This window comes from Xiphias gladius, chromosome 17 (genome assembly GCF_016859285.1).
Source record: "Xiphias gladius isolate SHS-SW01 ecotype Sanya breed wild chromosome 17, ASM1685928v1, whole genome shotgun sequence".
Lineage (NCBI taxonomy): Eukaryota > Metazoa > Chordata > Actinopteri > Istiophoriformes > Xiphiidae > Xiphias > Xiphias gladius.
In genome coordinates this window covers 14281133-14308959 of record NC_053416.1, presented here as the reverse complement: position 1 = coordinate 14308959, position 27827 = coordinate 14281133, and the positions used below count along the sequence as shown (strand labels likewise).

The following is a 27827-nucleotide window of genomic DNA, read 5'->3' as shown; positions in this document are numbered from 1 at the left end:
TGTTGCTGGGTGGATTAAACCATCCAAAACTGCATTTAAAATTACTACTTACATGTTAATGCATCAACAAGTAATATAACATCAACAGGCATCATTCTGTATGATGTAGTAGGTTACGTTCACTTTTGATACTTAAAGTAGATTTTGCTAATAAAACATCTATGCTTTACTTAAATAATGCTTTGAGTGCAGACTTTTTACTTGTAATGGAGTATTTTTATAGCTTGATGTTGCTACTTTCACTTAAGTAAATGAACAGAATACTTCTTCCAACACAGATTTTCTTCTGCTTTATACTTCTACTCTAGAACATTTATCTGACAGCTTTAGTTACTGATTTCTCTGTCAGTCCAGATTTTTTCAGTCCAGATTATTTTATATACAAAATGTGACAAATTAAATATGATGATGTTTTTATGGATTAAAATATCCATCAGACTATAAAGTTGTTAAAATTAGCTTTCCAACTTGACCTGCTAAAACATGAAAGTGCTGCCTGCTGTGAAAGGATCTATTCTGCAAGAGTACTGTTGCATTTGATATTTCTGTACTTTTACTCGTGTAAAATTTTGAGCACAGGACTTTTAGTTGTAATAGAGTATTTTTACATTGTGGTATTTCTACTTTTACATAAGGGTCTGATATTCCTTATTACTTGGGGATTTTTAACTGTCAATTGAGCTAAAATATCTCATTCTGTATTTGTTCTATTACAATTTTCCATCACTAGAGCCTGATGTTCCACCTTTTTGTCATTAAGGCTGCAGACTCCATCACTTTGTTTTAACAATCCAAAAATGTCTCCTATTATTTTTAGCAATAAAAATGGAATGAATGAACAAATGAATGTGTCAGGTTTATCAGTTGTTTTCAGTGAAGGTGAATGAGTTTTGTGTTACAACAGTACTAGTTCAGATACCTCTCATTTTTAAATCAGAATAGACGTGCTGTTAGTGGAAACAGTTCATTATATTTTACAGTGTAGGCAACAGAAATACAGTGGATTATAGCATATTAAGTAAAATGGACAGAATTGGTGAGAACAGCCTACAAATCTCTGGTAAAAGAAAAATGTAACTGTGGAACATATGAGGCACAGATGCAACTCATCCAGCAGAAATCATAATTAGTCAAATATCATTTCAATGTGATGTTTAAATTGATTGGTAAGATTTTTATCATTAAACAAGAGAAAATAAGTTATTGGAGAAAAGCCCTTTAGATTCCATCATCAGGTTCAAAGCTTCTATGAGATAAATCCAGCTGACGTTGTGTCGCAGGCTGCTGTCTGGCTGTTACTCAGTGTCTGACTCAGGTCTATGAAAATACAGTTTAAAAAGAAATCACTGGCCTGGCTACATGCACAAACAATTCTTCATAAACAATAGCATTCTGTCAGGTATATGCAGTGTATATGCAATTTAAAATATACATTTTCTTAAAAGAGAGCACAGAACATGTGATTTACAGAGCAGATCTACACACAGTTGTCTGTCTATTAGGTCCACCTAGCGAGAACTAATGTAGTCTAATAACAAATCCACCTTTCAAGAAGGTTATAATGTTCAGTTTATACTGAAACTGTTATGATTGAGGTGTTAAGGTGCTGAATTCAACTTTATTGTAATTTTGGAAGATGTAGTTTGTGCTGCTGTTGAATTGTATTGTTATACTGAGATTTTTCTAATTTTTAGAAGCATCATTAATATAAATTTACATATCTGTGATCAGTTAAAGGGGAATGACACCCACTTTCAGGCAGACTGAAAGAGAATGAAATAAATGATTAAAATTACTAATGAAATGGTAGTTTCCTAAACATAAAAGCACAATTTTAAGTTCAACTGTGGGACTGAAGATTTAATTGCACTCTAGTCATCACTGTCTAATTAACTGTCTTTGTCTCTGTCTTTAACTCAAAGTCATTCCTCTGCCTAAGCAGGCTGTGGAAAACTTTCTCAGGGCACAGGAAAAAGTTTCTGTTACGCTCCAGGTCCTGAGCATTTATAATACGAGTCACCAAAGCTTGTTGTATGGCTGGAGACTCACAGGGGTAATGCTGCACATTGTGACTCACATTCCTCAATGGCTCAATAGCTAACAGGCCCAGCATGCCGACATCCTTCTCCCTGCTATATTCAGTCGAATTGGTGAGTGTCTTTCTGTTTACTATACCTACAGCTGTATTGTCATTTCCTTTTGACACTTTGACTCCAAACCCTTCTCTGGATCCATGGGTTTTACAGCTTCTGCTAATTTCAGCAGTTGAATTGGATGAAGTAGTCTTATTAAATCTATCAGTTGAGGTACTTGGACTAGCCAGGCTAACATTAAAAAGTTGATTAATTGAGCAGGTCACATTGGTTATGCTAGAGGTGTCAGTATGTCTTGGTCCACTGGCTGTCCTGGTTTTGGGTTTTCGTGGACCTGGAGCTGCAGTCTCCTGGATGTTTCTGCGTAGATAGGCTGTGTAACCCTGAACCAAGCGACTTAACCCCATCTTATAAGACAGACGCAGTGACTCTGCTGATCCTAATGGCACAGATTGCAGCCGGACCTGTTAGAACAAGAATAAAGGTGATTTCAGGAATTATGTTAATGTTGAATGATTTGGCGCCTCATGACTGATGGATGGGCATGTCTGACTTTCATGCAGGAAACTGGAGTTAACAATTAATATATGCCTTTTTACTGACCACCACAGTTGTTCTCTGACCTTAAACCTGCAAAGACTGATTTGTTTTTTCATTTGGGGGTAGTGTAAACAAGTTGTAAACATATCACCTTTAAGTAAATATGGCAAAGTATTTAGCAAACAGTTGCTTATTTGAACATCTGGCAGTTGCGAAGCAAAACTATCATTCATTTTGAGTCGTATTTGTATCCAACTGGTGAATCTAAGTCCAATAATCCCCCTCTTTTAGCTCTGTCTTTGGTCTCCACCAACTCCTGAGGGAAATATCTGGCTTTTTACTTGCTAAATACTCCAATATGCACACCAGCTAGTTGCTAATGGTGTCCGACGTTTGGTGCTGATCAGGCAGTGTACAGTGAATTTTTAGAGCTTTTTCACTGAAAACAGGTGCCTGCTGCAACCAAGAACAACTCTTTGAGAGTGGTGAGAGTGTTCTAAAACAGGAAAGTAGTGAGCTGAACAGAAAAACAAGGAGCTGCAACTCATTATATAGCTCCACAAAGCAGACATGAGATGCAGATTCAGGTGATAATTCTCTGTAGATTCATCCCTAGTGACACCTTTCACATTTATTACAGTTATAAAAATATCAACTGTAGTCGCTTTAGATGCCGAAAACAGACGGGTTAAAGCACTTGGTATTGAGAGCATAACACCATATATATTAAATTTGGATGTAATTACATTGAATGAAATTCTTTGACTGATGTGAGGCATCCATGTTTGTTTGGTTTTCAAGCACTTCTGAAATTCCACTGGAAAAAAATCTATCTTTACAACTTTGATGAAGGCTATTTACATCTCCAAAACATGTAATCAAGTTAGGTATGTCTTTAACATAGTATTGACACTCTTCTGCAAATCATTTTTATACAATCCTTACCTTATTTTGTTAATGAGGGACCCAACCAATCCTTTTTTTACAGAGTACATGTAATGTACAAAGCAGATATTTATACTGTAGCAGGGATTTTTTTCAAAAACATCCTTTTTAACATCAAGCTTTTTTCTGTGTCCCGACCTGGTGGATTCTCATGTGCAGATGAAATGCAGCTCCTGTCAACCACTGCTGCATGGACACTGAGCTCATTCTCTTCTTAGTGGTCATCCTCTCGTAATGGTCAATTAGCTCAAGTTTCAGCCAGTTGTCATAGAGCTCTGTAGTCTCAGCCATCTTCTCCTGGTTGTTGGCAATCCCAGGGATCAGACTGAGGTAGCTCTGGATAATCAAGCCAATTCTTGAAGAGGTGCTGATGCCAAAAATCCTCTTAGCCTGTGAGCTCTGAGTTGATAGGTCCCTCTCTGTTGATCTTTGCATTCGGACCTGTTGAGGTAACAGAAAAGAAAGATCTAATAGAGACCTTGGTTACACAGCAAGCCTGTGAAACCAAATTTTCAAGCGATTCAAACAGTAGCCTTTGGGCTCAGGTCACAAACAAACTGATCCAGTGTAATGAATGCATTAGTTTGTCTGTATAGAAAAATTCTCCTGTACATAGCCGGGTCGAATATACAACTGAAATAGTGGGAAATATGCTTTAGGAAGGGCAAGAGCAGAAAAAACAAGACTAAGAGTCTACTGCCATGCTAGCCATTCTGTGAGGCTGTAAATAGACAGTGGTACTTTGAGCTAAATTCTAACATGATAGCATGATAGCACATGTTCAGTAACAATGCTAACGTGCTAATGTTTAGCAGGTGTAATGCTTACCATGTTCACCATCTTAGTTTAGTGTGTTAGCATGCTAACATTAGCTAATTAGTACTGAATACAAAGTAAAGCTGAGGCTGATGGGAATGTCCTTGGTTTTGCAGTTATTTGGGCATAAACCAAAGTACTGGACTTGATGATGGCACTAGAGTTATTATGATTAACCCTGAGGTGAGGACTCTTCTTCTGGGAAACATGAATGTCTGTACAAAATTCGGAATCTATCAAATAGTTTCTAAGATATTTCAGTCTGCGACAGACCTGAGATATAGCACGGTTTTTGTTTAACATGTAACAAAAGTTTCAGTAGAGCATTCAGTACCAAAATTCTGAACTTGAAACATCCTTGTGGAAGAAGATGGCATATGATATTTGAACAGTAAGGGCCCTCTAGGCCCTCACTTTGTGTATATTGTAAAAATCGAGTAAAGAAAAGAAAACAAAGTCGTCCTTTGCCCCATCCTGTCAGGATCTTACTTTCGCTGTAGTTACCTGGTAACAGGAATAAGGAGTCTACAGCTACAGTGGGGGCTGTGTGAGGTGGAAAATAAAACCAAACTAGAGAGATAAACCGAAGTAGTCTCTAAAACAAAATTCTCTGAAAACAAAATGTCAGCCTCAATGTGGTGCTTGAAGAAAAGTCACAGGATCACCAAAGTCAGTACAGGCTTCAGCTGATTTCAGAAAATTGCGTGTTCTGAGCTTTTTGAGAATTGCAGAGACCAGTATTCAATGAAGACATACAAACACTAGACAAAAGTTTGACCTACTTGTTGGGCAACCTGGTCAAAAAGCATAGACAGAGCCAGAGCAACAACCCCTACTCCTCCATAGGTGACCCTGCTGCTGCCGCCCAGCTGTCCAGTCAGGCTGAGGCTGAATTCAGTCTGCTGCTCCCTGCTCATGCTCTGCTGTAAGAAGGCATACTGATGCTGCAGCGCTGCAGAGGAGTCCATTGACAAGAAGGTGGTGAGGACCGGATCCAAGGAGATATCAGGGATGATGTTGGCATCCCGAGCCACAGAGAACAGCTCCTGGACAGTGGCTGGAGAAGGAAGACACAGACTGCGACCCAAGAGGATCATGGCTATATCTGTATGTCTAACCAGTGTGTGTTGATATGTGTATGTGTGTGAAACAGGTCTGCTTGTTATCTGCGATTCTGACTCCCTGTGTGTTTATTTGCCCCAGTCAGAATGACGTTATCAGCATGACCAGTCCAACGAAGCACTCAAGGGTTTAAATAGAAATGCATAACGCATTAGCTGAAGTGAAACAAGGGTTTATACACAGTAGTACTATTACATACAGTAGTTACAGGAACATAACAGCTTTTTGTGTTGCCAAGTTGTGGAAGAAACTCCTTCAGCATGACACTGCTTGACTGCTTGACTTCAATTCATCAGGGGTACGTCACCAATGGACTGTTTGATTGCCTTCGCCTGTGGAAAAGAGCTGCAGGACATCTGGACCACAGTCTGTTTACATAAACATATTCTACCTCTCCTGTCAAAGGTTGAAAGTGCAGGATTTATTTAACATGTGGTTCAATAGCACAAAAAACTGTCCCGCGAAAAATCACTATTTCAGAAGTGGTGATATTGTGTCAGCTTTTGTCAGAAAGAGAATAAAAATGGAAATTACTGAAATAAATATCAACATGACAGCAAGTGTATAGTAATCATCCATTTCAGAGTCAGTGCAGCCTAAAATGAAAATGAATTCATCTAACTTTTTGTAATCAAATTGGCATTTAGACTTTGAAACAACCACTGAACATTAACCTTAATGTCAATAAGCAAGCAGTCAGCTCACTATGAGGGGCAGATTTACTTTGCCGGACCGTCAGCAATCTCAGCTTTCATTAACTCTGGTAATGGCTCAAGTAAGAGTCAAAAATAATAAAGCAAAAAAGCAGAAAAAAAAAAAAAAAACAAAATAAATTAAAATATTAGTTTACATTACTCCAACATGAATAAAGCATGCCATATTCATCACGCAGCATCCCAAATCTGCTCCCAGGGGCAGAGTAAAATTTACATTTTTTAGGAGACAGTCATATCTGTGGGCTACAAGTTATAGAACTTGCTTCTGTTTGGTAAATTAATTTATAAGGCTGTTGCATTTGGTTGCATTTTCAGGCTGTGCACGGTACTCCCACTACAGTAAATCCTGTGTGTAATTGTTCCGCTTACATGATTACAGAATTGATTTGGAATATCCAGATATTGGGTTTGAAGCTCTGCTTTAAAAGTCTTGAGATCTTTGATAGAGTTCAGGAAACATCCTGAAGACAGCTCCTATGCTCCAAATGATCCGACTGGATCGATGTTAAATGTGTATGCTCACCAATGTGTAGAAAACATACAGCGTCAAGTTATGTACCATTCAATCCTGCATGGAGCGGTTCTGAGTATTTATTGACATTAAATTTGGCAAAATTGGAGTTTGTGGATACATTACAGATTACCTGTTACTGTAATATGACTGAGGTGTTCAAAATAGGAAAAAAAGCACTTTATTTACTCTACAAATAATATTGGATGAAAGTAGTATGGGTAACAATCAGTCTTTAATTTAGCCCAAAGCGCAGTACAGTTGAGCACTTAATAAATAACGACATTATCATACATGAGACATGATCATATAAAAATGACTAAACTGTACTTATTAAATTTTTAAATCACATTACAATCATTTTGGGTCTTTGTGTATTTAGTCTTTATTCTTAGTCTTGTGTTTTCTGACTACTGGTTTCTTATCATTGAGGCGCTGTTCATCATAACAAGAATATGTTATGATTTTATCCAGATGTTCTGTGCTTTTAAAAAAAAAAAAAAAAAGACTCATATCCTCTTACTTAGTTATGTATTTTGATTTGTTTGCAATCATCAGTCCAATAGTCCCATTGTTCCATCAAAGCACTTTGGTCAGTGTTGGGTCACTCATTGGATTTGAATGAGGTGGACAAAATAATGGGAACACCTATCAACATAATGCAATACAGCTCAAAAGCACCACAGACCACAGCATCCAAAATGCTCACACAGTTGCATCAACACCTCTTTAATTCATTGCACACAAAACAATAATAAAAAATTACAAGAACAGAGAACTTAACTTAATCGACATTGCACCCTAAAAGGACGCATTCAGAGTAAAAGAAATCACCAAATATTTAACAAGTTCCAATAACCATGTATAGAAAAGCTATTCTCACAATTCAATCACATCCGCTGGTCACTGTGGAGCATAAAACCTTTGTCAAATTCATTAAAAAAAAACAAAAAAACCCCAAAACAAACCAAAACATAAAAAAAGAAAGATATATAAATCAATCCCAATCGTCTATTTGTACAAGACATCTTTGAGGCTTGAGGGTTGGCACAGCCACTTTTCTGCAGCTCTACCCAGACATCACACACCTGTGCAGCTCCCTCTCCTGCGGTCCCTGACACAGGCAGGGATACACAGATTTAGGGACACCCTGGACAAACAGGGTTTCATTTGTTTTGGTTTGGTTTAGTTTGACTGTTAATTTTATTATTAGTTTTGCTTCTTTTTGCTTATGTTGGTTCATTGCTTCTAGTTGTATATTTTATTTAGATGGAATTGTGTTGTTTTTGGCACACATCGGGATGGGTTTTGTTAACAATTAGGGGTAAATGTACATTTAGTTTTTAATCTGGCATACAACTGACAGTATGCAGGATTTTGTAGTCTAAACCCCTGATGGAGAAAAACTAAATCATATTTGAAGACATGAAAATGCTTTGAGGGAGGTGGGGTAGTGCCTCTGAGAGGAGGGCTGAAGGGGTCGCTGGGAGTTAACCTTTCGTTCTCCCGCCAGCTGCAAACCAATCCTTGGTGTCTGAGGTAAAGGCTCACTGCATACAATTCCCGTCGGTCTTCAAACTCCTGAGCACGGGAAACAGAACCTGGACCGAGTCACTGCGAGTCACAATAAGTTCACAACACAGCAGCCAAAACTCTGTATACTGTTGTTTTAGGCCTTGATAAAGCCACTTAGAGTCACTTTCCTGCCTTATTGCCTCTGTGCAGCCGTCACCATGACTGTGGTGCATTCCGGACCCGACCCCCTATATTAACCGAACAGCGACATAGTAAGGTCGTGTTATTTCGATAACACATATACTAAAATTGGAACGATACAGAGAAGATTAGCATGGCCCCTGCGCAAGGATGACACGCAAATTCGTGAAGCGTTCCTCATTTTTCATAGTTAGATTTTTCAAGATATTTAACTATAGTCGGTTTTCACGTCAAAAACCAAAAACGAAGAAACTGGCCCGTTTTTTCCAATTTTTTCCAGTGTCAATAACATTGTGTAAGAAACGGCAGTTTTTTTGGGTGCGGTGTAATGTTTATTTTCCAATTTTTTCCTTGCGTTGTGAAGGCCACATGTGACTGAAATCAATGGAGAGGGTGGACCGGAAGTCGAAGTAAACCGTCAAAATAAAAATGAATTGTTTGCGAACTTTACTATCAGGAGAACGAGGCATTTCGCGGATGAATTGCATATAGCTTCAGATTAAGGTAAAGTTAGCTAGTTAGTGTGATACATAGTGATTTAATTTTAGTCGAATTGCATTAATTAATACTTTGCAAACTCTTACCCCTATTCCATATTCCCTGCCCAAATAATGAGTATCTATAAAGTCACCAACAGAGGTCCCCATCACCCACCGTGAGGGTTATAGCATTGACATGGTTTAAATAACAGTAATAATAATTATAACTACATTCCTGTATCATGACATGTGACTATTTTTGCTAGTACTATATGATATTACGTGTACACTTTCACAGTAACAGTCTGACCTGTATTTTAGATAAAATATTTAGATAAAATAGTCTGAATATATGTGATGTATCTGAACTTTGATTTTTTAAAAAGAGGAAAAAAAACAGTTTCAGCAAAATCTGAACAGGACTGTTGAATTAGACTGCATTAGTTTTAACTAGGTGTTCCTAATAAACTGACAACTGAGTGCATGTGCTCTGTAAATACACTCACTGTGGTCTTCTGGCTGCGTCCTCTGATAGCAGACTGTAAGGTGAACAGCGGTGACAACGGTACTGGGTGTCAGTTGTATGCCGGATTTTGTAGTCCCCTGATGGAGAAAAACTAAATCATATTTGAAGACATGAAAATACTTTGTGGAAAAACGACAAGACTCTAAATTATCACATTGTATCAATAGAACACGGTTTGGCGAGTTCCTTGCATAAATTATTGTTAAACAATACAACAATTCACACCAAGGACATATGCATGTATATAAATCCAGTTTTTGTCACTAATGTTGGGTACTCTGTTTCTCTCCCTGTCCCACACAGCGCCCCGCAGACCGGTTATACACTGACACCTGGTGGTGAGTTTGTGGAACTGCAATTGAATTTAATGATTGAAAACAAAAGAAGCAGCCGGTAGAGGAAGAAGCGGGGTTTTAGTCGTTTTTATTTGGACTATTTATATCTAATGTTTATGTTCGTACAGGCTCGTTTCTGCCCAGGCTCTGATTTAACAACGTAAAACCGGCCACGCTGGTACTTCCGGGAGGGAGGCGGGGTAGTGCCTCTGAGAGGAGGGCTGAAGGGGACGCTGGGAGTTAACCTTTTGTTCTCCCGCCAGCTGCAAACCAATCATTGGTGTCTGAGGTAAAGGCTCACTGCATACAATTCCCGTCGGTCCTCAAACTCCTGAGCACGGGAAACAGAACCTAGACCGAGTCACTGTGAGCCACGATAAGTACAGGGTTCACAACACAGCAGCCAAAACTCTGTATACTGTTGATTTCTTCCTTGATAAAGCCACGTAGAGTCACTTTCCTGCCTTATTGCCTCGGTGCAGCCGTCACCATGACTGTGGTGCATTCCGGACCCGACCCCCTATATTAACCGAACAGCGACATAGTAAGGTCGTGTTATTTCGATAACACATATACTAAAATTGGAACGATACAGAGAAGATTAGCATGGCCCCTGCGCAAGGATGACACGCAAATTCGTGAAGCGTTCCTCATTTTTCAGAGATATAAAGTAGCATTTTTGTCCTGTTCAACTTTTTATTTGGGTGAGACAGCGCCACCGGCGGCGGTGCTGCAGCGCAGCGGCACGAGTCAGAAGTGTCTGTTTCAAACCTTCTGAGAAAAAAACTGCATCAAAACAAGATATTTAACTTTAATCCGTTTTCACGTCAAAAACCAAAAACGAAGAAAATGGCCCGTTTTTCCAATTTTTTCCAGTGTCCGTAACATTGTGTAAGAAACGGAATTTTTTTTGGTGCGGTGTAATGTTTATTTTCCAATTTTTTCCTTGCGTTGTGAAGGCCACATGTGACTGAAATCAATGGAGAGGGTGAACCGGAAGTCAAAGTAAACCGTCAAAATAAAAATGAAATGTTTGCGAACTTTACTATCAGGAGAACGAGGCATTTCGCAGATGAATTGCATATAGCATCAGATTAAGGTAAAGTTAGCTAGTTAGTGTGATACATAGTGATTTAATTTTAGTCGAATGGCATTAATTAATACTGTGCAAACTCTTACCCCTATTCCATATCCCCTGCGCAAATGAAGAGCATCTGTAAAGTCACCAACAGAGGTCCACATCACCCACCGTGAAGGAAATATCTTTAGAAATATCTCTTTAGTTGCTAAATGCTCAACTATGTTCAGCAGCTGGTCGCTTATTGTGTCTGTCTCCTGTTTGCAGCTGAGCAGGTAGTGTACAGTGGGTTTTTAGAGCTTTTTCACTGGAAACAGCTGCCTCCTGCAGCCAAAAACAACGCTAGTGAGAGTGAATCAAAACAGTAAAGTTGTGGCCCAGACATATAAACAATGAGCTGAAACTCAATATAAGCTGCGTACAGCCGAGGGGAGCTGCAGGTTCATCACTACAACCTCCTTCACTTTGTCGCGTCGTTTTCATGTTGTCACTCTTAACATAAAAATATCAAGTGATATTATTCTCACATGGTGCATATTTTTAAATGACGTTTCGCTTGTTCAAATTATCACAAGCTGACACACAGGAAATCCGAGGCTGCGCATTCAAGCTCTGAAAAAATTGTGAAGTTTCTGGGACTCTGGGAAAATTGGGTTGTGTGTTCAGTTGAGATCCACAGCCCAGTTGTTGCCCAGACCCAGTAGTGGGTTAGTGTGGCCCTGAGTCTGACTTGAACATTGGAAGGTGACGGTGATAAACAGTTCAGAGTAAAGACTTTCTGCTGGGAAACACTTAGACAGGGCATTATCCCTATTTATTTAAAATAGCACAATTAACAAACAACAGTGATAAAAAGCATGTTAGTAATTTATAATCAATAATGTGTAATGTTGGCACAACCAGTTTTCTGCAGCTCTACCCAGACATCACACACCTGTGCAGCTCCCTCTCCTGCGGTCCCTGACACAGGCAGGGATACACAGATTTAGGGACACCCTGGACAAACAGGGTTTCATTTGTTTTGGTTGGATTTAGTTTGGCTGTTAATTTTATTATCAGTTTTGCTTCTTTTTGCTTATGTAGGTTCATTATTTTTAGTTGTATATTTTATTTAGATGGAATTGTGTTGTTTTTGGCACACATCGGGATGGGTTTTGTTAACAATTAGGGGTAAATGTACATTTAGTTTTTAATCTGGCATACAACTGACAGTATGCAGGATTTTGTAGTCTAAACCCCTGATGGAGAAAAACTAAATCATATTTGAAGACATGAAAATGCTTTGAGGGAGGTGGGGTAGTGCCTCTGAGAGGAGGGCTGAAGGGGTCGCTGGGAGTTAACCTTTCGTTCTCCCGCCAGCTGCAAACCAATCCTTGGTGTCTGAGGTAAAGGCTCACTGCATACAATTCCCGTCTATCCTCAAACTCCTGAGCACGGGAAACAGAACCTGGACCGAGTCACTGCGAGTCACAATAAGTTCACAACACAGCAGTCAGACCTCTGTATACTGTTGTTTTAGGCCTTGATAAAGCCACGTAGAGTCACTTTCCTGCCTTATTGCCTCTGTGAAGCCGTCACCATGACTGTGGTGCATTCCGGACCCGACCCCATATATGCACCGAACAGCGACAGAGTAAGGTCGTGTTATTTCGATAACACATATACTAAAATTGGAACGATACAGAGAAGATTAGCATGGCCCCTGCGCAAGGATGACACGCAAATTCGTGAAGCGTTCCTCATTTTTCAGAGATATCTTTTTCAAGATTTTAACTATAGTCGGTTTTCACGTCAAAAACCGAAAAAAACTAAGAAACTGGCCCATTTTTCCAGTGTCCGTAACATTGTGTAAGAAACTGCAGGTTTTTTGGTGCGGTGTAATGTTTATTTTCCAATTTTTTCCTTGCGTTGTGAAGGCCACATGTGACTGAAATCAATGGAGAGGGTGAACCGGAAGTCAAAGTAAACCGTCAAAATAAAAATGAAATGTTTGCGAACTTTACTATCAGGAGAACGAGGCATTTCGCGGATGAATTGCATATAGCATCAGATTAAGGTAAAGTTAGTTAGTGTGATACATGGTGATTTAATTTTAGTCGAATGGCATTAATTAATACTGTGCAAACTCTTACCCCTATTCCATATCCCCTGCGCAAATGAAGAGCATCTATAAAGTCACCAACAGAGGTCCCCATCACCCACCGTGAAAGAAATATCTGGCTCTTATCTGACTCCAGTATAGAGTCAGACAAGGCTAAATTTCCACTCGTCCAGGGGCCCCAGAAATCCCAGGTTTGCTCCATATCATTTGTGCCAACATAATCTGAATCATTGCAAATTAGAATGTCTACAATGACAGTTCCTCCACCCCCCATCTTGTAGCTTTGTCTTGTAGAGGGAAAAGAAAAAAAGATCAAATTTTAGGATCTTCATTCTTTGAGTTTATAATTAGCAGAGTTGTCTTTTATCAACTTGCTTCTGTTTTTCTTTCTGTCAAATAATTAAGACATGGAAGTCCAATATTCCCTCTCTCTTAGCTCCGTTTTTGGTCTCTACCAATTCCTGAGGGAAATATCTGGCTCTTTAGCTGCTAAATGCAATTCCCGTCGGTCCTCTGCCTTGATAAAGCCACGTAGAGTCACTTTCCTGTCTTATTGCCTCTGTGCAGCCGTCACCATGACTGTGGTGCATTCCGGACCCGACCCCCTATATTAACCGAACAGCGACAGGGTAAGGTCGTGTTATTTCGATAACACATATACTAAAATTGGAACGATACAGAGAAGATTAGCATGGCCCCTGCGCAAGGATGACACGCAAATTCGTGAAGCGTTCCTCATTTTTCAGAGATATCTTTTTCAAGATTTTAACTATAGTCGGTTTTCACGTCAAAAACCGAAAAAAACTGAGAAACTGGCCCGTTTTTCCAGTGTCCGTAACATTGTGTAAGAAACTGCAGGTTTTTTTTGGTGCGGTGTAATGTTTATTTTCCAATTTTTTCCTTGCGTTGTGACTGAAATCAATGGAGAGGGTGAACCGGAAGTCGAAGTAAACCGTCAAAATAAAAATGAAATGTTTGCGAACTTTACTATCAGGAGAACGAGGCATTTCGCGGATGAATTGCATATAGCTTCAGATTAAGGTAAAGTTAGTTAGTGTGATACATGGTGATATTATTTTAGTTTAATAGCATTAATTAATACTATGCAAACTCTTACCCCTATTCCATATTCCCTGCCAAAATAAAGAGCATCTATAAAGTCACCAACAGAGGTCCCCATCACCCACCGTGAAGGTTATAGCATTGACATGGTTTAAATAACAGTAATAATAATTATAACTACATTCCTCTATCATGACATGTGACTATTTTGCTAGTACTATCTGATATTACGTGTACACTTTCACAGTAACAGTCTGACCTGTATTGTAGATAGTTTTGCTTATGTTTGTTTAGCTTGATATCTTTGAGCGGTAGAAGTATTCAGATCATATAAAAGTAATACTATCACAGTGTAGAAATAGCAGGATTCACGGTTTGTTAACTGATTTAATGTAATTGGATTCATTGGGGATTTTGATCATGACTTTGCACCCAGCAGCATATCTTTCTGCAGATCCTCTTGGTCATATCTGTTTCTCCTCGAGAAAAAAAAAAAATCCAATAGGCTAACCACAATATTTGTACTTAATTCCAGAAAGACTATGTCTTTGTGTAATTTGTAATATCTTACCTGAATAATCCCATATCTCATCAATTTTGGATTAATAATAAGATAAAAGAGGTGTCTTTTAGAGTCATTCCTTGGTATTAACGCTGAGGTCTTTTTTTTTGTTTTGTTTTTTTTTTACAAAGAAGTGCAAAGATCTATTCCCATTCTCACAACTTTTGGCGAGATGTCAGTTAATTTTTTCCTCAACAGACTGGCATATAGATTCACTAATTACTCCATGCTATGTTAAATCCAGGCTATATCATTGTTGGCAAAAACACACATCCCTATATGTCACTTTTCATTTTTTTTTTCAGTTAACTTTCCCTTCTACACATGCAAACCAAACTCCCTTTGCCTTTCAGCCCCGCCAACAATAATGATGTCACACTGATAAGAAAATAAATAACAATGACTATCAAGTAACAGGTAGTGTTGTTGAAAGATTTTGGGATTTAAAACTTGTAGTGGTTCCATGAAGACAAATGGAAATACAAGTCAGTGCCTAAATGTCCAACCTTCATGCAAATGATGCGGTACTTACCTTATGAAATGTGTGTATTTCAAAATACTTATATGTAACACTCTTGGCCACTGTGTGTCATTGTGATGTATGATCATCTGTATCAATACCTGTCTTCGTTTGTTGTTGTTGTTATTTGCAGTAATAATAAAAACGAATAAATAAAGTAAAGAAAAAGACCCCGCCGTACTGCTCCGTACTAACTCGGTGATCTCCGTCGGTCACATGACCCTCGCTTTGCGGTTTGCTACGTGAGGACATTGGCCCATCCTGGAAAATTAGTCCCTTTTGCCGAAGTAAAGAGACTACTGACTTTAATCAGATTTCCTTGGCAAAAACGATCCTCTGCTTTCGAAACAGTTTGTCTTCTTTGGGATCGTAAATTGAACAAATGCCTCTAATGTCTAATCTCTTGATAATAATGTAGTCGCCAGACTATCGCGGTGCCGTAGAGCAGACGTCAGTGTCTTGACCTTGACGGATTGGTCATCACGCAGAAGAGGTCTGTTCCTGCTTCAGGTCGGTGGAAACAAAACCGGTGAGTACCGAAGCAGACACCAGGTACGGGCTATGTTAAGGTACAACGTTAGTGATCAGACTGTCAGCGTACATTTTCGTGGTGAATCACTTCTCTGTTAGTGGTGAGTGAAACGCCGCCGCACTTGAAGCTAGCTGACCTACAGACAGTCGACAAATTAAAGGAAGACCTTGACTGAATGAGTCGAGACACACAAGGAATCGTGGTTACTGTCCCTACACGGGGCAGGAGGGCTCACTGAATGGTCCAAAGTGTATTAAAATGATGTGAGTAGGATGCTGTGGCCTTCACAGTCACCAGATCTAGACTAAATTGAACATCTCTGGGAAATTTTGCTCTCCATCATCATCATCATCATCACAACACAGAATGAGGGAATATCTGTTGTAAGATAAGCCCCCCCTCAGTATAGAGTCAGACAAGGCTAGATTTCCAGCTGTCCAGGGGCCCCAGAAATCCCAGGTTTGCTCCATATCATTTGTGCCAACATAATCTGAATCATTGCAAATTAGAATGTCTACAATGACAGTTCCTCCATCCCCCATCTTGTAGCTTTGTCTTGTAGAGGGAAAAGAAAAAAAGATCAAATTTTAGGATCTTCATTCTTTGAGTTTATAATTAGCAGAGTTGTCTTTTATCAACTTGCTTCTGTTTTTCTTTCTGTCAAATAATTAAGACATGGGAGTCCAATATTCCCTCTCAGGGAAGGAAGATGAATGAATCAAAACATCACAAATTTACTTAAAAGACTTGCATCAGGGGAAATGTAGTTTTTGGAGCGTGATACTAAAAGTCAGGATATCATGACCCTTCCTACTTCTGTTATGACCAGTCTTTTCATGATCCGTCTCTTGCAAGTCTCTGAACTATATGGAATTGGAATACTTATCATTGAAGTGGCTCTTTATTTACCACCTTGAAAGGTTCATTAAGGTTCAAGGTTCACCTTTATAGTCATTATACAATACAGGGTTGCGTAATGAAATGTGGTTGTAGCCCCCTTCATGGTACACACACGGAAAATGTATAAACAAATATTCACATATTTTAAATTAGAATGCAATATAATGAGCAACACAAATAGAACAGTCTAGTTTCATTTCCAGCAGACACATTAATATTCACTGACATGATATAGAAAGGCTGCTTTTTGTCTAAATTATGAGGTTTGTGCATTAGGCATAGTGCCTATAATCTGAGAGCATTATAAATACACTGTGCAGGCAGCAGTGTAGAGATCAGTCTGTTCAGCTGTGCATACAAATAAACTAATAAATCAGATGATGAATTTTTCATTCCAGGTTGTCCTGCATCATGAGTCAGCGGACGGAGCGACGGGGGATACATGTCGACCAATCAGACCTGCTGTGCAATAAGGGATGCGGCTACTATGGCAACGCAGCATGGCAGGGTCTGTGCTCCAAGTGCTGGAGGGAGGAGTACCAGCGGGTACGGCAGAAACAGATCCAGGACGACTGGGCCTTGGCAGAAAAGTAAGACCTTTACTAGCCTGCGCCTTCGGCACCCCAGTTTAAAAATGTCCAGTCGCCTCTGCCTCGCATGACTTTTCACGGAGACGTACACAGAGGAAAACAAATGAAAACATACGAGTCCATCTCCTGGTAGACAAAGGCCTCCATCTTGACGAAATTGTCTGCATACGTAGATATACTGTATCAGCTTTTTTTAGACTCTGTGTGATTTTTCAAACTATTTGAATAACTCTAGACATATACCACAAGTTATCAGCCTTTAAAATATTTGTTTGTTGTCAGTTGAATACTTTTTTTTATGATAATATTTTATTGAAATTTTAGTCTGCATATTGTAAAAACATGATACAACAACCGCAGCTTTGAATACAATACACAGTATCATTCAGGCTCTTGACAAAGGCAAACTAAGTGTGTCAGCTCTTTTCATTGATTTATCTAATGCTTTTTATACTGTCGACCACAGTATTTTAGTACCATCTATCAATTTTCCTCGGCCCTAGGTTGCAACGAGAGGAGGAGGCAGCGTATGCAAGTAGTCACGGAGTGCAGACCCAGTCCCACGCCCAGTCCACAGCACCACACCCAGGACACGCCTCTCTAGGTCCCTTTTCCAAGTTTGAGGAAAAGAAAACCAATGAGAAGACGCGAAAAGTGACCACCGTTAAGAAGTTCTTCAGCCCTTCATCACGCACTGCTCCCAAGAAAGGTATGAAGTTAGCACAACATACAACTCAGTCCGCTCTCCAGTTTGTTATACTTTTGGACTGAAACTCATTAGTTAACATGTTACATATGGTTTGTTTTTAATCTGTGCACAAAGAAGAATGAAAAAAATGTTGGTTTGTAATTTGGAGGGAGTTGCATACTGGAACTATTTCCTGGCAACGACGGCTGGGCACATCTGGGCCACTGTCAGGGCTAGGAGTGACCGGGACTGCAGTGCATGGGGAATAAGGCACCTTGTAGACACAGACTGTGGAGAAGATGGTAGTCAAAATTATTTCTTTCCCTAATTGTGGTTCTTCCTCATCAGAAACCCAAGAGGGCAAGACAACCAGTCCATCCATCAGCCGCCATGCTAGCTTCGATACAGATCAGGTGTCCAAGGATTTTGTGGACTTCTTGAAAAACCTCCAGAAGCCCGGCCGGGAGATCCATAAGCAGTGTCGAGCCTTCATAGTGAACATGTCGAGCAAGAAGGTCCGTTGTACTCAGAAATCAGTCAATGACTTGAAATGTATTGGCATAACAATAATCTTTATAATGATAGGTTAACTGTTAAACGTTTTTTCCTTTCCCAAAAGCATTTTAAGTCTAAGATCATTGTAAAATTGATCTTACGAACCTTCTCAAGCTTAAGAGGTGTTTTCCAAAAGCATCGTGGCTGAAGATGCTCTGAGAAATGATGGTAGATAAACGAGTGCCTCCCTCCCATTCGTAAGAGGCTAAGTTCATCTTAAGAAGCTCCGGAACCTGAAGGAGGAAACGAAAACTACATGATTTATTTTATTCTTCACGATTTATTAAGTTTTTATTGTTTTTGTTCATTTTTAAGTTCATACTTTTTTGAACGCTAATGTTCTTTGTTAAGTGATGTTTCCGGCTGAAATGAAAGGTTCCATTGCTTCTCTTTTTTTTTTTAATTCATGTCGTGTATGTTGTTAGCCACAGATTGATATACAACAGGTCTGATACAAAAATGATGATAGAGAGACATTTACATTAGATGATGTGCATATTCATGAAACTTACAGGAACCGCCGCTGCTTCATTTTAGGCGTAGTGCGAGTTTAGGAGTGTAACGTCTGCTGTGAAGGCGGCTAAATCAATCACACTGTTCACTGCACATTAAGCTTCATTTTCATACTGAACAATTCGAAGTATAAAACACAAATTTGTGTTATTTACAACAGTTGTGCTTTGTGATGGATGTATTTTTAATATGTAGCACGGCTTAAAGACAGTTAAACAAGCAAAGTTAGTTTAAAGCGTATTCACCACAGACAGCATATGCATTCACTTGCTCTTCAGTGCTTTTAAGATAGATCCTTATCTGGAAATAGGGCCCAGATCAATATCCTGGCCAGCGCTATAGGAACTGCTAACGTCTTGTCTTGATAGGACCTCAGTGCTGATGAACTCTCGGAGTGTGTTCAGGATTTCTACCAGAGCATGGCCGACCGCTTGATGAGTCACTTTAAAGGTTGGTTAAGACAAGCTTCTCATGTGAAATCAAAAAAACTCAACAAATAAGTCCAGAAAACATTCAAATGTTCTCAGCAAATCTGAAATTAAAAACTCTACAGTCACTGGAGTTGATTAAAAGATGGCTAAAAGGTTCAACTCAGTTGTCCCCCTGACCACGGCCATCATCACAAAGCGAGATTGACAAGTTATCCAGCTCTCTTTGGGCTTAATTCAGGTCTTTTGGTATCGCAAAGCTGGTTAACTTTTTAACCAGGATAGATGGTAACCTCAACTTAACGTCAGAGAGCCAGATCAGAACTTGTCAACAGCCAAACCACTGACCTCAGCCCTTATCAAGGCATTAAATCCTATACTTCAGGTCCCTTTTTTGATTATGTTTTATGTTTTCAATTTGGCACTGCAGCTTCAACCAATGTGGTCTGTTAAATTGTTGTTCACCAGGCTCTTCGGATTCTGTGGAGCAGGTGATGGACCAGGTGGAAAAGTACATCATGACTCGTCTGTATAAGAGTGTGTTCTGTCCAGAAACCACTGATGATGAGAAGAAGGATTTGACCACACAGAACAGGATCAGGTGGGCCTCCCTGGATCCAAAATCAGGCGATGATGTTTTCATAATAATAATAATATTAATATATAGAGCGAGATTGATGACTAGGAGTGGAACAATACAAACGTACTCAGACCGGATACAGTGACATTTTGATTTAATGAGAGTTTGCTGGTTTTAGTGTTGTAGTGGAAGCATTAGAAAGCATCACTGCCCAATGCTTCTCTTTAATCTGCAGCAGTCTGTGAAAACCCTCTGCCTTAGTCTGTTTGTGCAGTCGATTACACAAAAGCCATTTTTAGCAGAGTTCTCTGTGCTTTTCTCACATGTGAATGCACAGTGGCAGCTGCTGACCGCACGCGTTTGTCATCCGGGGAGAAACTGACTCTCAAATGTGTATCATATCCCAGAAAAGAAAAAAAAAAGGAGAAAGCTTTGGCTTGCTCTAGCGAAGATTACGTTGATTCTTTGTGTTGCAGGGCTTTACACTGGGTGACCATCCAGATGCTCTGTGTGTCTATGGATGAAGAAATCCCCGAAGTCTCTGAGAATGTAGTCAAAGCAATAACAGGTCAGAGAGTATGCTTGAACTTACACTGTGACGGCAATTAATTCAAGTAAAGTAATTTTTTTTTTCTGCTACAGCGCACATATTTTCGAAGTGCTGTACAATATGTCTTCTTCACCCACACACATAATCTGCTATGAGGGTGGAGGCAGAAATTTCAGAGACAGATTTCTCAACGAGATAAAACCGAAAACTATCTAGATAGGCTAGATACCATGAGGGGAGAGCGCGTAGTGCGGCAATTAACAAGTATTTTTCACCATTGATTAATCATCTGAGTATTTTCTTGAGCCAATTGATGTCAAAAAATAAGTTTAGCAGTTTCCCAGAGCTCAAGTTGACGTCTTAAAATTCTCTGTCGTGTCCAAAAGCAAAGATATTCAGTTCACTATCATGCAGGACAAAGAAAACCATCCAACATTTACATTTGAGCACCTGGATCCAGTGAAGTTTTTAAGCTTTTGCTTAAAAAATAATGGAGACGACTAACTGATTATCAAAATAGTTGATTTCATTGCTGTAGGACAACTTATTAATTGACCAGCTCTAGAAGTGAGAAATTTTTTTCTGGAGTTTGGGTGAACTGACCCCTGGTGATACATTGCAGATATCATTGAGATGGACTCGAAGAGGGTTCCTCGGGATAAACTTGCGTGCATCACACGCTGCAGTAAACACATCTTCAGTGCCATTAGGATCACCAAGAATGAACCGGCCTCTGCTGACGACTTTCTCCCTGCACTCATTTACATTGTGCTCAAGGCTAACCCTCCACGGCTTCAGTCCAACATCCAGTACATCACCCGCTTCTGTAACCCCAGCAGGCTGATGACCGGAGAGGACGGATACTACTTCACCAACTTGGTCAGTTTTTCTTTTTTCTCTTCTTCTACTTCAGTTCTTGTCAGAGCCAGTTTTAGCAGGAGGCCTCTCGTTTCACAGTGGTACTGTATGGTATGTGCAAAGCCAGTGGCTAATGAGACTGAAAAGGTAATTCAAAATTAGCTGCGTGCGTTGTCCCTCTACAGTTTAACTTAATCTGTAAAATTTCAATCCATCAACAAATATTTACAGTACCTGTAGCTGGTGACAAAAAATCTGAGGAGAAACGCTCACTCCATCAGCGTAAAGGCCCTGAAACTTATTTTTCTCAATCATCCTACATAAAATCACTATTTTATGCCAAAATTTCAACAGTTTTGGTTATCTCAGGTGACAGATTTGTGTATTTCAGATGATAAAACAAGATCTTCTCGTCTGACTAACTATTAGCAAATAAGCGTATTTTCCAAAATGTCAAACTATTCCTTTCATAGGAAGCCATCTGGCTCTGTATGAATCGGGTTGATGCACACTTTCTGTCAGAGACTCAGCCTTCATTTTCAGTTTGTGTCTCCTGTGTTTGTTTTTTTTGTTGTTTTTTTTTTTTTTAGTGCTGTGCAGCGGCCTTCATCGAGAAGTTAGACGCTCAGTCTCTCAACCTTTCCCCGGAGGAATTTGAGCGCTACATGTCAGGCCAAGCTTCGCCACGATTAAGCAGCTCAGAGGGTGAATGGCCCCAGACTGGCTCGGCACTTGGCGTGACTGCCACCAACCCAGTCCTGGCTCAGCTCAATCACAATCTGGAGCTGCTGTCGGGCCTCAGTAGCAAGCAGGAGAGGCTGATGGAGGCTGCGCAGAGCCTGCAGGCCGACCTCCTCTCCTGGCCCGAGAATGTACAGCGGGAGGTGCACGACATCCTGGAGAAATACCCTCTGGAGATTTTGTCTTGCACAGTTTCTGCCATCGATGCCAACAACATGGACAACGACAACCTACCACCACCCCTCACGCCCCAGGTATTCGCTGGGTAGTGGAGTCTACAAAGGGAGGAAAAACCTTTCACATACAGCCAAAATACTCCTGCTTTAAAAAGTTGGCTTATTGCCTTTGTTTTGAGTTTGATTGTAACATCACACATGCACAAATCTCCTGTATAGTTGGGAGCCTCATCTTGCTAAGCTTCTCCTGCACCTTAAAGGCTCGGGCAATATATTTGCTGCCCACCAATTTCCCTCATTCTGAGTGTGTAAATGTATCCACTATATAATGCCCTCAGAAAATACACAATGGAGAGAAAAAAGTAGGGTTTCACTATTGTTGTGTATTTCATAGAAATGACTGTCGAGCGGCTGTACGGCTGACCGTGATCACGCAAAATGCTGATGATTTGTAAGTGTCTGAAAATCGCAGATTCACTGCTCGCTAATAAGTAAACTATTTAGTGTAGGGCTGCAACTAACAATTATTTTTATTATTAATTAATAGTTTCGTCTATAACATGTCAGAAATGGTGAAAAACGGCCATCACAACTTCCCAAAGCCCAAGGTGCACCTTCAGATGTCTTATTTTGTCCGACCAACAGTCCAGAACCCGAGATTTTCCCTGTAGCTTGACTAATTGATCAATCGTTGCAGCTCTAATTGAGTGTCCAGGGAGTAGTGGAGGAGTGGACGAAGGAGGGATTTCAGACACAGCCATGGTCTCAGCAGCGTTTAGAAAGGCGATATTTCACAGAGAAATCAGTTCATTTCAATGGAATCACAGCGATCGGTAGATTTGCTCTCAGGGACAAAATTAATCTGCACTAAATCTTTCATGTCAGTTTCAACTGTGGTAACCTGGGACATGCAGATTAGCGCTGTTGACCAATAGCAACGTCATCCTGATAGTGCCAACCTTCATGGGAAAACCATCTACTATCATTTAATTCTCCTCCGTTGGAGTATAAACTCGCACAAGAGGAATGTTTTTCATCAGTTATGAGACGGGAGACAACGGTACAAATAAATTTCTTGAATAAAAAGTGAGACCCTGCTGTTTCATTAGTGACAGAAAGAGAGGGAAGCTTGTGAAGCTATTGTCACTGACTAACATGCTAGCTGTTACTCAACAGCTACAGTAGTTCACCAACTAGCACGGGAAGGGACTAACTGTATTTGCAGTCAAATAGAAAATAGCCAATAATTCTTTCCTGTAGTGTGTCAGGTGTGAAAGAAATACTCGGCTGATTCACTTAAAAAAAATACAACCTGGTTGACGTTACATAAGGTGAAGTTGATGTTAGCCTGTTGGAGATGCTAACATTTATGTTAGCCCTATAAAAACTATATGAAGCAGATTATGATATAACATATCCTTTGGAATAAAACTGAAAACGCAAACCTCTCGTGTCAGTTAGTGACAGTGTTTGATTTGAATGAATTATTTGCGCCTTAATTCGAAACATATTCCTCAGTATTTTTTTTTACTTCTTCCCGCTCAGGATAAAAAACGTAACGGTACGGTTTCAACCACAAAATCACCATATACAACAAGCCAATCCTTAATATCTGACAAATATTTAATAGCACGATTAAGTCAGATCCTATTTCATTATTTTTTCCTCACTTTGCTAATGTTAAAATGCTGGTTGTATCTAGTTACAAACACCCAAGTTACATTTGCACAGTTACAATTGACGATTCCATTCTTTGTGTGGCTTTCTTGGACTTTTATTTCACCTATGATTTTTACACAGACGTGATCATCTCATACTGTTGAGGTGTGATCGGGCGTTTGTGGCTGCCAAATCTTCTGAAAGGCCCTCAGCTCCCACTGCTCCTCTTTCATCACAGCTGCTGAATTGTCATTGTTTTCAATTTTAGACACCTCGGTTTCCACGCAAATCTGGCTTTGAACGACAAGTTGAAAACACGCTCCAGTATAAACATCAGGATGTGGTGGCGTGTTTGTGTTTTGTTTTTGAGGCCAGTTCAACTTGTCAGTATAGCAGCGTGATCCCAGTTTAAGCTATTTTGTGTGGAGCTGTTTTATGTGTCTGTTATGGAGTTTGTTGAACAGCTGCAACTGAAACCCAGCAGTTAGAAGAAACACAGAACCACTCTGGAGCAAGTCTTGTCATTGTCAATTATGAAATTAACTTCAAGACGCCGTTTGGTTTTATTTTTAGTTTTTACAAAACCACTATATGTTTTAAAACTGTACTGTGTTTTTAGAATGAACTGTATTTGCAGGCGAATATGCAAGCATTCTGCATATTCGCCTCTATAATGAATGATTTAGTTTGTCATTTTTTGATGTGTTTGATGTGTTTGATTTTTGTTTGATCTCTGGTTGAAACACTGCTGCCCTACTACAATTTTTTTTTCAGTGCTATCACACTGCACAACATCACTATTAATCCTGGCAGAGGGACAACTTTACATATAAAAGCCTATAAAATTAGATTACTGTTATTTACAATACTTACTCAACTGCAAAGAGAAGTAAAACTCAGTTTGTCGTGTGGGGTTTAACAAATCCAGATGGCAGGATGTTAGCTAGCCAAAATTATTTTGTTAATTCTTTTAGCCAGCTTGTTTTTTTTTTTTTAACATCAGTTGTTGGATTGACTTTTTAAAATCTAAAATTAAATTATGTGAAAGACCAAAGCACTCTTATTTTAAAATAAATGCACTATGAGTAGAGAGTCAGAACCACAAGTATGAAACATATGATTTGGACTTACGACTGGCTGTTGACGACACTCTCTTTCTTTCTTTTTTCTTTCTTTCTTTTTAAAATTGATTTAAAGTTGAGGAACCACTTTAAAGAATAAGTCTGGTGATGTTCTGTATTTTTATGACTAAGACCAAAACCGTCAATGAATTGATCCTAATGACAAGTATTTTGTTTGTAGCCAAAGCCTGATATATTTCAGTCCTTTGTGCCATAGAGCTCTATTGTTGTCCAAAAACTATTACAGCCACACTGTTGCTCTGGGTGACATGTTCCTCCATTACCAGTAAAAAAAAAAAAAAAAGCAAATATGTATTAATCTGTGGCTGTAAATAGTCCCCAAAAATTCACAATTTACTCCTGCTTGAGTGATGTTTGCTAAAACCTACAGTGCCCAGCTATTTTAGAAAAAGGTTAAGCCTTTTTTAAAAACTGAAAACTACATATTTGTGAGCCATTTTTAAAGATTTATGTCTTCCATAGAAACCAGTGAGCTAAGTTGGGGCTGGGTCAGGGTAGATAGGGAACTAACGCGTTCTTGGTTTTGGTCCTTTCAAGGGATTTGTTGACGATAAGAAAAATTCGGAACAACACCAGCCTTATCCTTCAAACATATTCTTAAATGTGAAATAAAAAGCTACCAAAATCTCACACATTTCATGTTTATGATATAATAACATTTCATACAGTTAAGTGGTTAATGACAAAGTGTCCATCAAAATTTCACAATGAAATGACTTTTTGAATTTTTTCTGGACTTATTTGGTAAAAAATTGGGCTAAATTAAACTAGAAGCTTCAATCTTCTTTAGACAAAATTACAAATATTTAATAATGCAGTTAAAGATGCATGAGTGCACAAACGTGGATGATGCCATTTGTTGGGAAATTATATAAATAATAATTATTGCATTTTTGTTTTGAGTGAAATAAAGAAGGAAGTAAAACGTAAATGAATTTAGTCTCTTTCTTTGCAGACTGCTGTGAGGTGGTGGTAGATTAACTCCAGAGATACTTCAGTCATATTGTGTCATTTTTGTTTGGTTAATGTAACAGAGACATATTTCCTATAACATGATAACTGTGTAATAAAAACGTATTTAGTAAAATATGGACCATTTTCTACACAGAATTTTACGATCATATGCAAATATAAAGGTCAGGGTAGACTTTTGATACACTTTGTAATAATGTGTGGAATAATGACTTGTCAGTATACATAATACTGGAATAATGTACGTAGTTGTAGGATATTGTGAAGTAAAGATGCGACTGACTGATAGTACCCTACTGTTTATCTGCACAGTAATCTTAAGAAAAAACATATTCACTTCATTTATCTTATTTATAAGCAGTGGTGGGTGTAAGACTTGAGTAAACGTACCAGTACGACAATGTAAAAAATTTTACATAAAAGCATGGATGCATTATGAGAAAATGGGCCCCTGCACACAGACAGATAAAAGGCCCCCCACCCCCTCCAACATGGAGGACCTCCAGACTGAAAGAGACACATCGTTTATAATCGCTTTGCCTCTCTTTGTAGATGCTTTGTGTCTCTTTGTAGTTATTGTTCATCTCTTTTGGGTTCTTTTGCGTCTCTTTGTGGTCATTTCGTGTATCTTTGTTTATTTTACCTCTTTTTGTGGTCATTTTGTGTGTTTTTTTGGATGATTTGGGTCTCTCTTTCGTCCTTTTGCATCTCTTTTTGGTCCTTTTTCCTCTCTCTGTTGTCATTTTGTGTCTTTTAACTGGGTTCTTTGACATTCAAACAAGAAATATTAACTGTCACTCCATACAGAGGCTCTGGGGCCTGAGAGACCAGGGTGCCCCTGGGTCTGTGCGCGGTAGTACTATTCGGTAATCCATCCATGCTGACAAGTAAAAGTCCTACATTCAAAACCTTACTAGTACAAAAGTATTAAAATGAAAATATACCTCAAGTATCAAAAGGAAAAGTACAGAAAAACGGCCCCAGCAACTGATATATTATCATATATGATATTATTAGATTATTGCCATTGATTGATCAATATGTAAGCAGCGTTTTACTGTTGCCCCTGGTTAGGTGGAGATAGTTTTAAGTATTTTATATACAGTTAGGTAGTTTAGTCCAGTGGTTCCTAATGTAGGGGTCGAGCCCCCTCAAAGGGTCAAAAGATAAATCTGTGGGATCCTGAGATGATTAATGGGAGAAGAAAGAAGAAAAAACAAAGTTCTGTGATACAAATGTGTATTAATATGAATAATTTGGGTAATAGTTTTTGTTTAGATCATTTTTTAAAATAATTTTACTACTTTGGTCTCAGACAATTAAAACCATCTGGGAAGTTTAGAGTTGAAAAGTCTCTTTTGTGGAAATGCTTGCAACTGACAAATGTCTGAAACGTGTCAAGGGACCCCAGCTAAACACTGTGTTTGTTGGTAGCCACTGGTAGTTGGCAGTTTGTCGTGTAGGTTGGTAACCACAGGTTTAATCTTTAACACTGTGTTGTATTTTTTAAGATTGTTATATTTTTTTTAAGTAAAATCCAAGTTCAGATGCCAAATGAATGCAACAGAGTGAAAAATACATTAATTTCCTCAGTGTAGTTAAGTATAAAGTAGCATAAAAGGGAAATACCTCAAAACTGTACTTTAGTATGTTTTTGTGCCCATTGTCTCATAACTGGTCCATATACATTCAGTACAACAACAAGTTCTCCGAGATGCTTGGACCAACGTAGCTGCTGAGTACCTTGAAAAACTGTGCCCAAGTCTTACCTGGAGAACTGGTGCCGTTTTAAAGGCAAAGGGTGGTCACAGCAGATATTGA

At 39.1% G+C, this 27827-nt stretch overlaps 2 protein-coding genes and 4 non-coding genes across 11 annotated transcripts; 5 read left to right on the top strand and 1 right to left on the bottom strand.

Moving 5' to 3' along the window:
* Positions 1–13: 13 nt before the first annotated feature.
* Positions 14–5545, bottom strand: LOC120802238. The gene is made up of 3 exons (XM_040149826.1): positions 5177–5545; positions 3717–4019; positions 14–2557 (listed from the first exon to the last, which is right to left on the bottom strand). Exons 1-3 carry the CDS (start codon positions 5489–5491, stop codon positions 1886–1888), a joined length of 1290 nt encoding a protein of 429 aa, XP_040005760.1. The 5' UTR covers positions 5492–5545; the 3' UTR covers positions 14–1885.
* Positions 5546–8538: 2993 nt separating this feature from the next.
* LOC120803198 lies at positions 8539–8644 on the top strand. The gene has a single exon (XR_005709315.1). It is a non-coding gene; the product is annotated as a U6 spliceosomal RNA (small nuclear RNA).
* Positions 8645–9714: 1070 nt separating this feature from the next.
* Positions 9715–25965, top strand: LOC120802237 (rab5 GDP/GTP exchange factor-like). 6 transcript variants are annotated; one of them, XM_040149822.1, is made up of 11 exons: positions 9769–9802; positions 9928–10088; positions 15541–15651; positions 16953–17144; positions 17648–17853; positions 18181–18347; positions 19269–19350; positions 19797–19929; positions 20385–20476; positions 21081–21337; positions 21907–25965. In XM_040149822.1, exons 4-11 carry the CDS (start codon positions 16966–16968, stop codon positions 22324–22326), a joined length of 1536 nt encoding a protein of 511 aa, XP_040005756.1. In that variant the 5' UTR covers positions 9769–9802; positions 9928–10088; positions 15541–15651; positions 16953–16965; the 3' UTR covers positions 22327–25965. The 6 variants fall into 6 exon arrangements, with proteins under 6 accessions (XP_040005757.1, XP_040005756.1, XP_040005758.1 ...); XM_040149823.1 differs by lacking the exon at positions 9928–10088 and having other exon boundaries at positions 9715–9802; XM_040149824.1 differs by lacking the exons at positions 9769–9802; positions 9928–10088 and adding an exon at positions 12691–12933.
* On the top strand, positions 10352–10457 carry LOC120803197. Its single transcript, XR_005709314.1, has one exon. It is a non-coding gene; the product is annotated as a U6 spliceosomal RNA (small nuclear RNA).
* LOC120803196 lies at positions 12519–12624 on the top strand. Its single transcript, XR_005709313.1, has one exon. It is a non-coding gene; the product is annotated as a U6 spliceosomal RNA (small nuclear RNA).
* On the top strand, positions 13616–13721 carry LOC120803194. Its single transcript, XR_005709311.1, has one exon. It is a non-coding gene; the product is annotated as a U6 spliceosomal RNA (small nuclear RNA).
* Positions 25966–27827: the final 1862 nt, after the last annotated feature.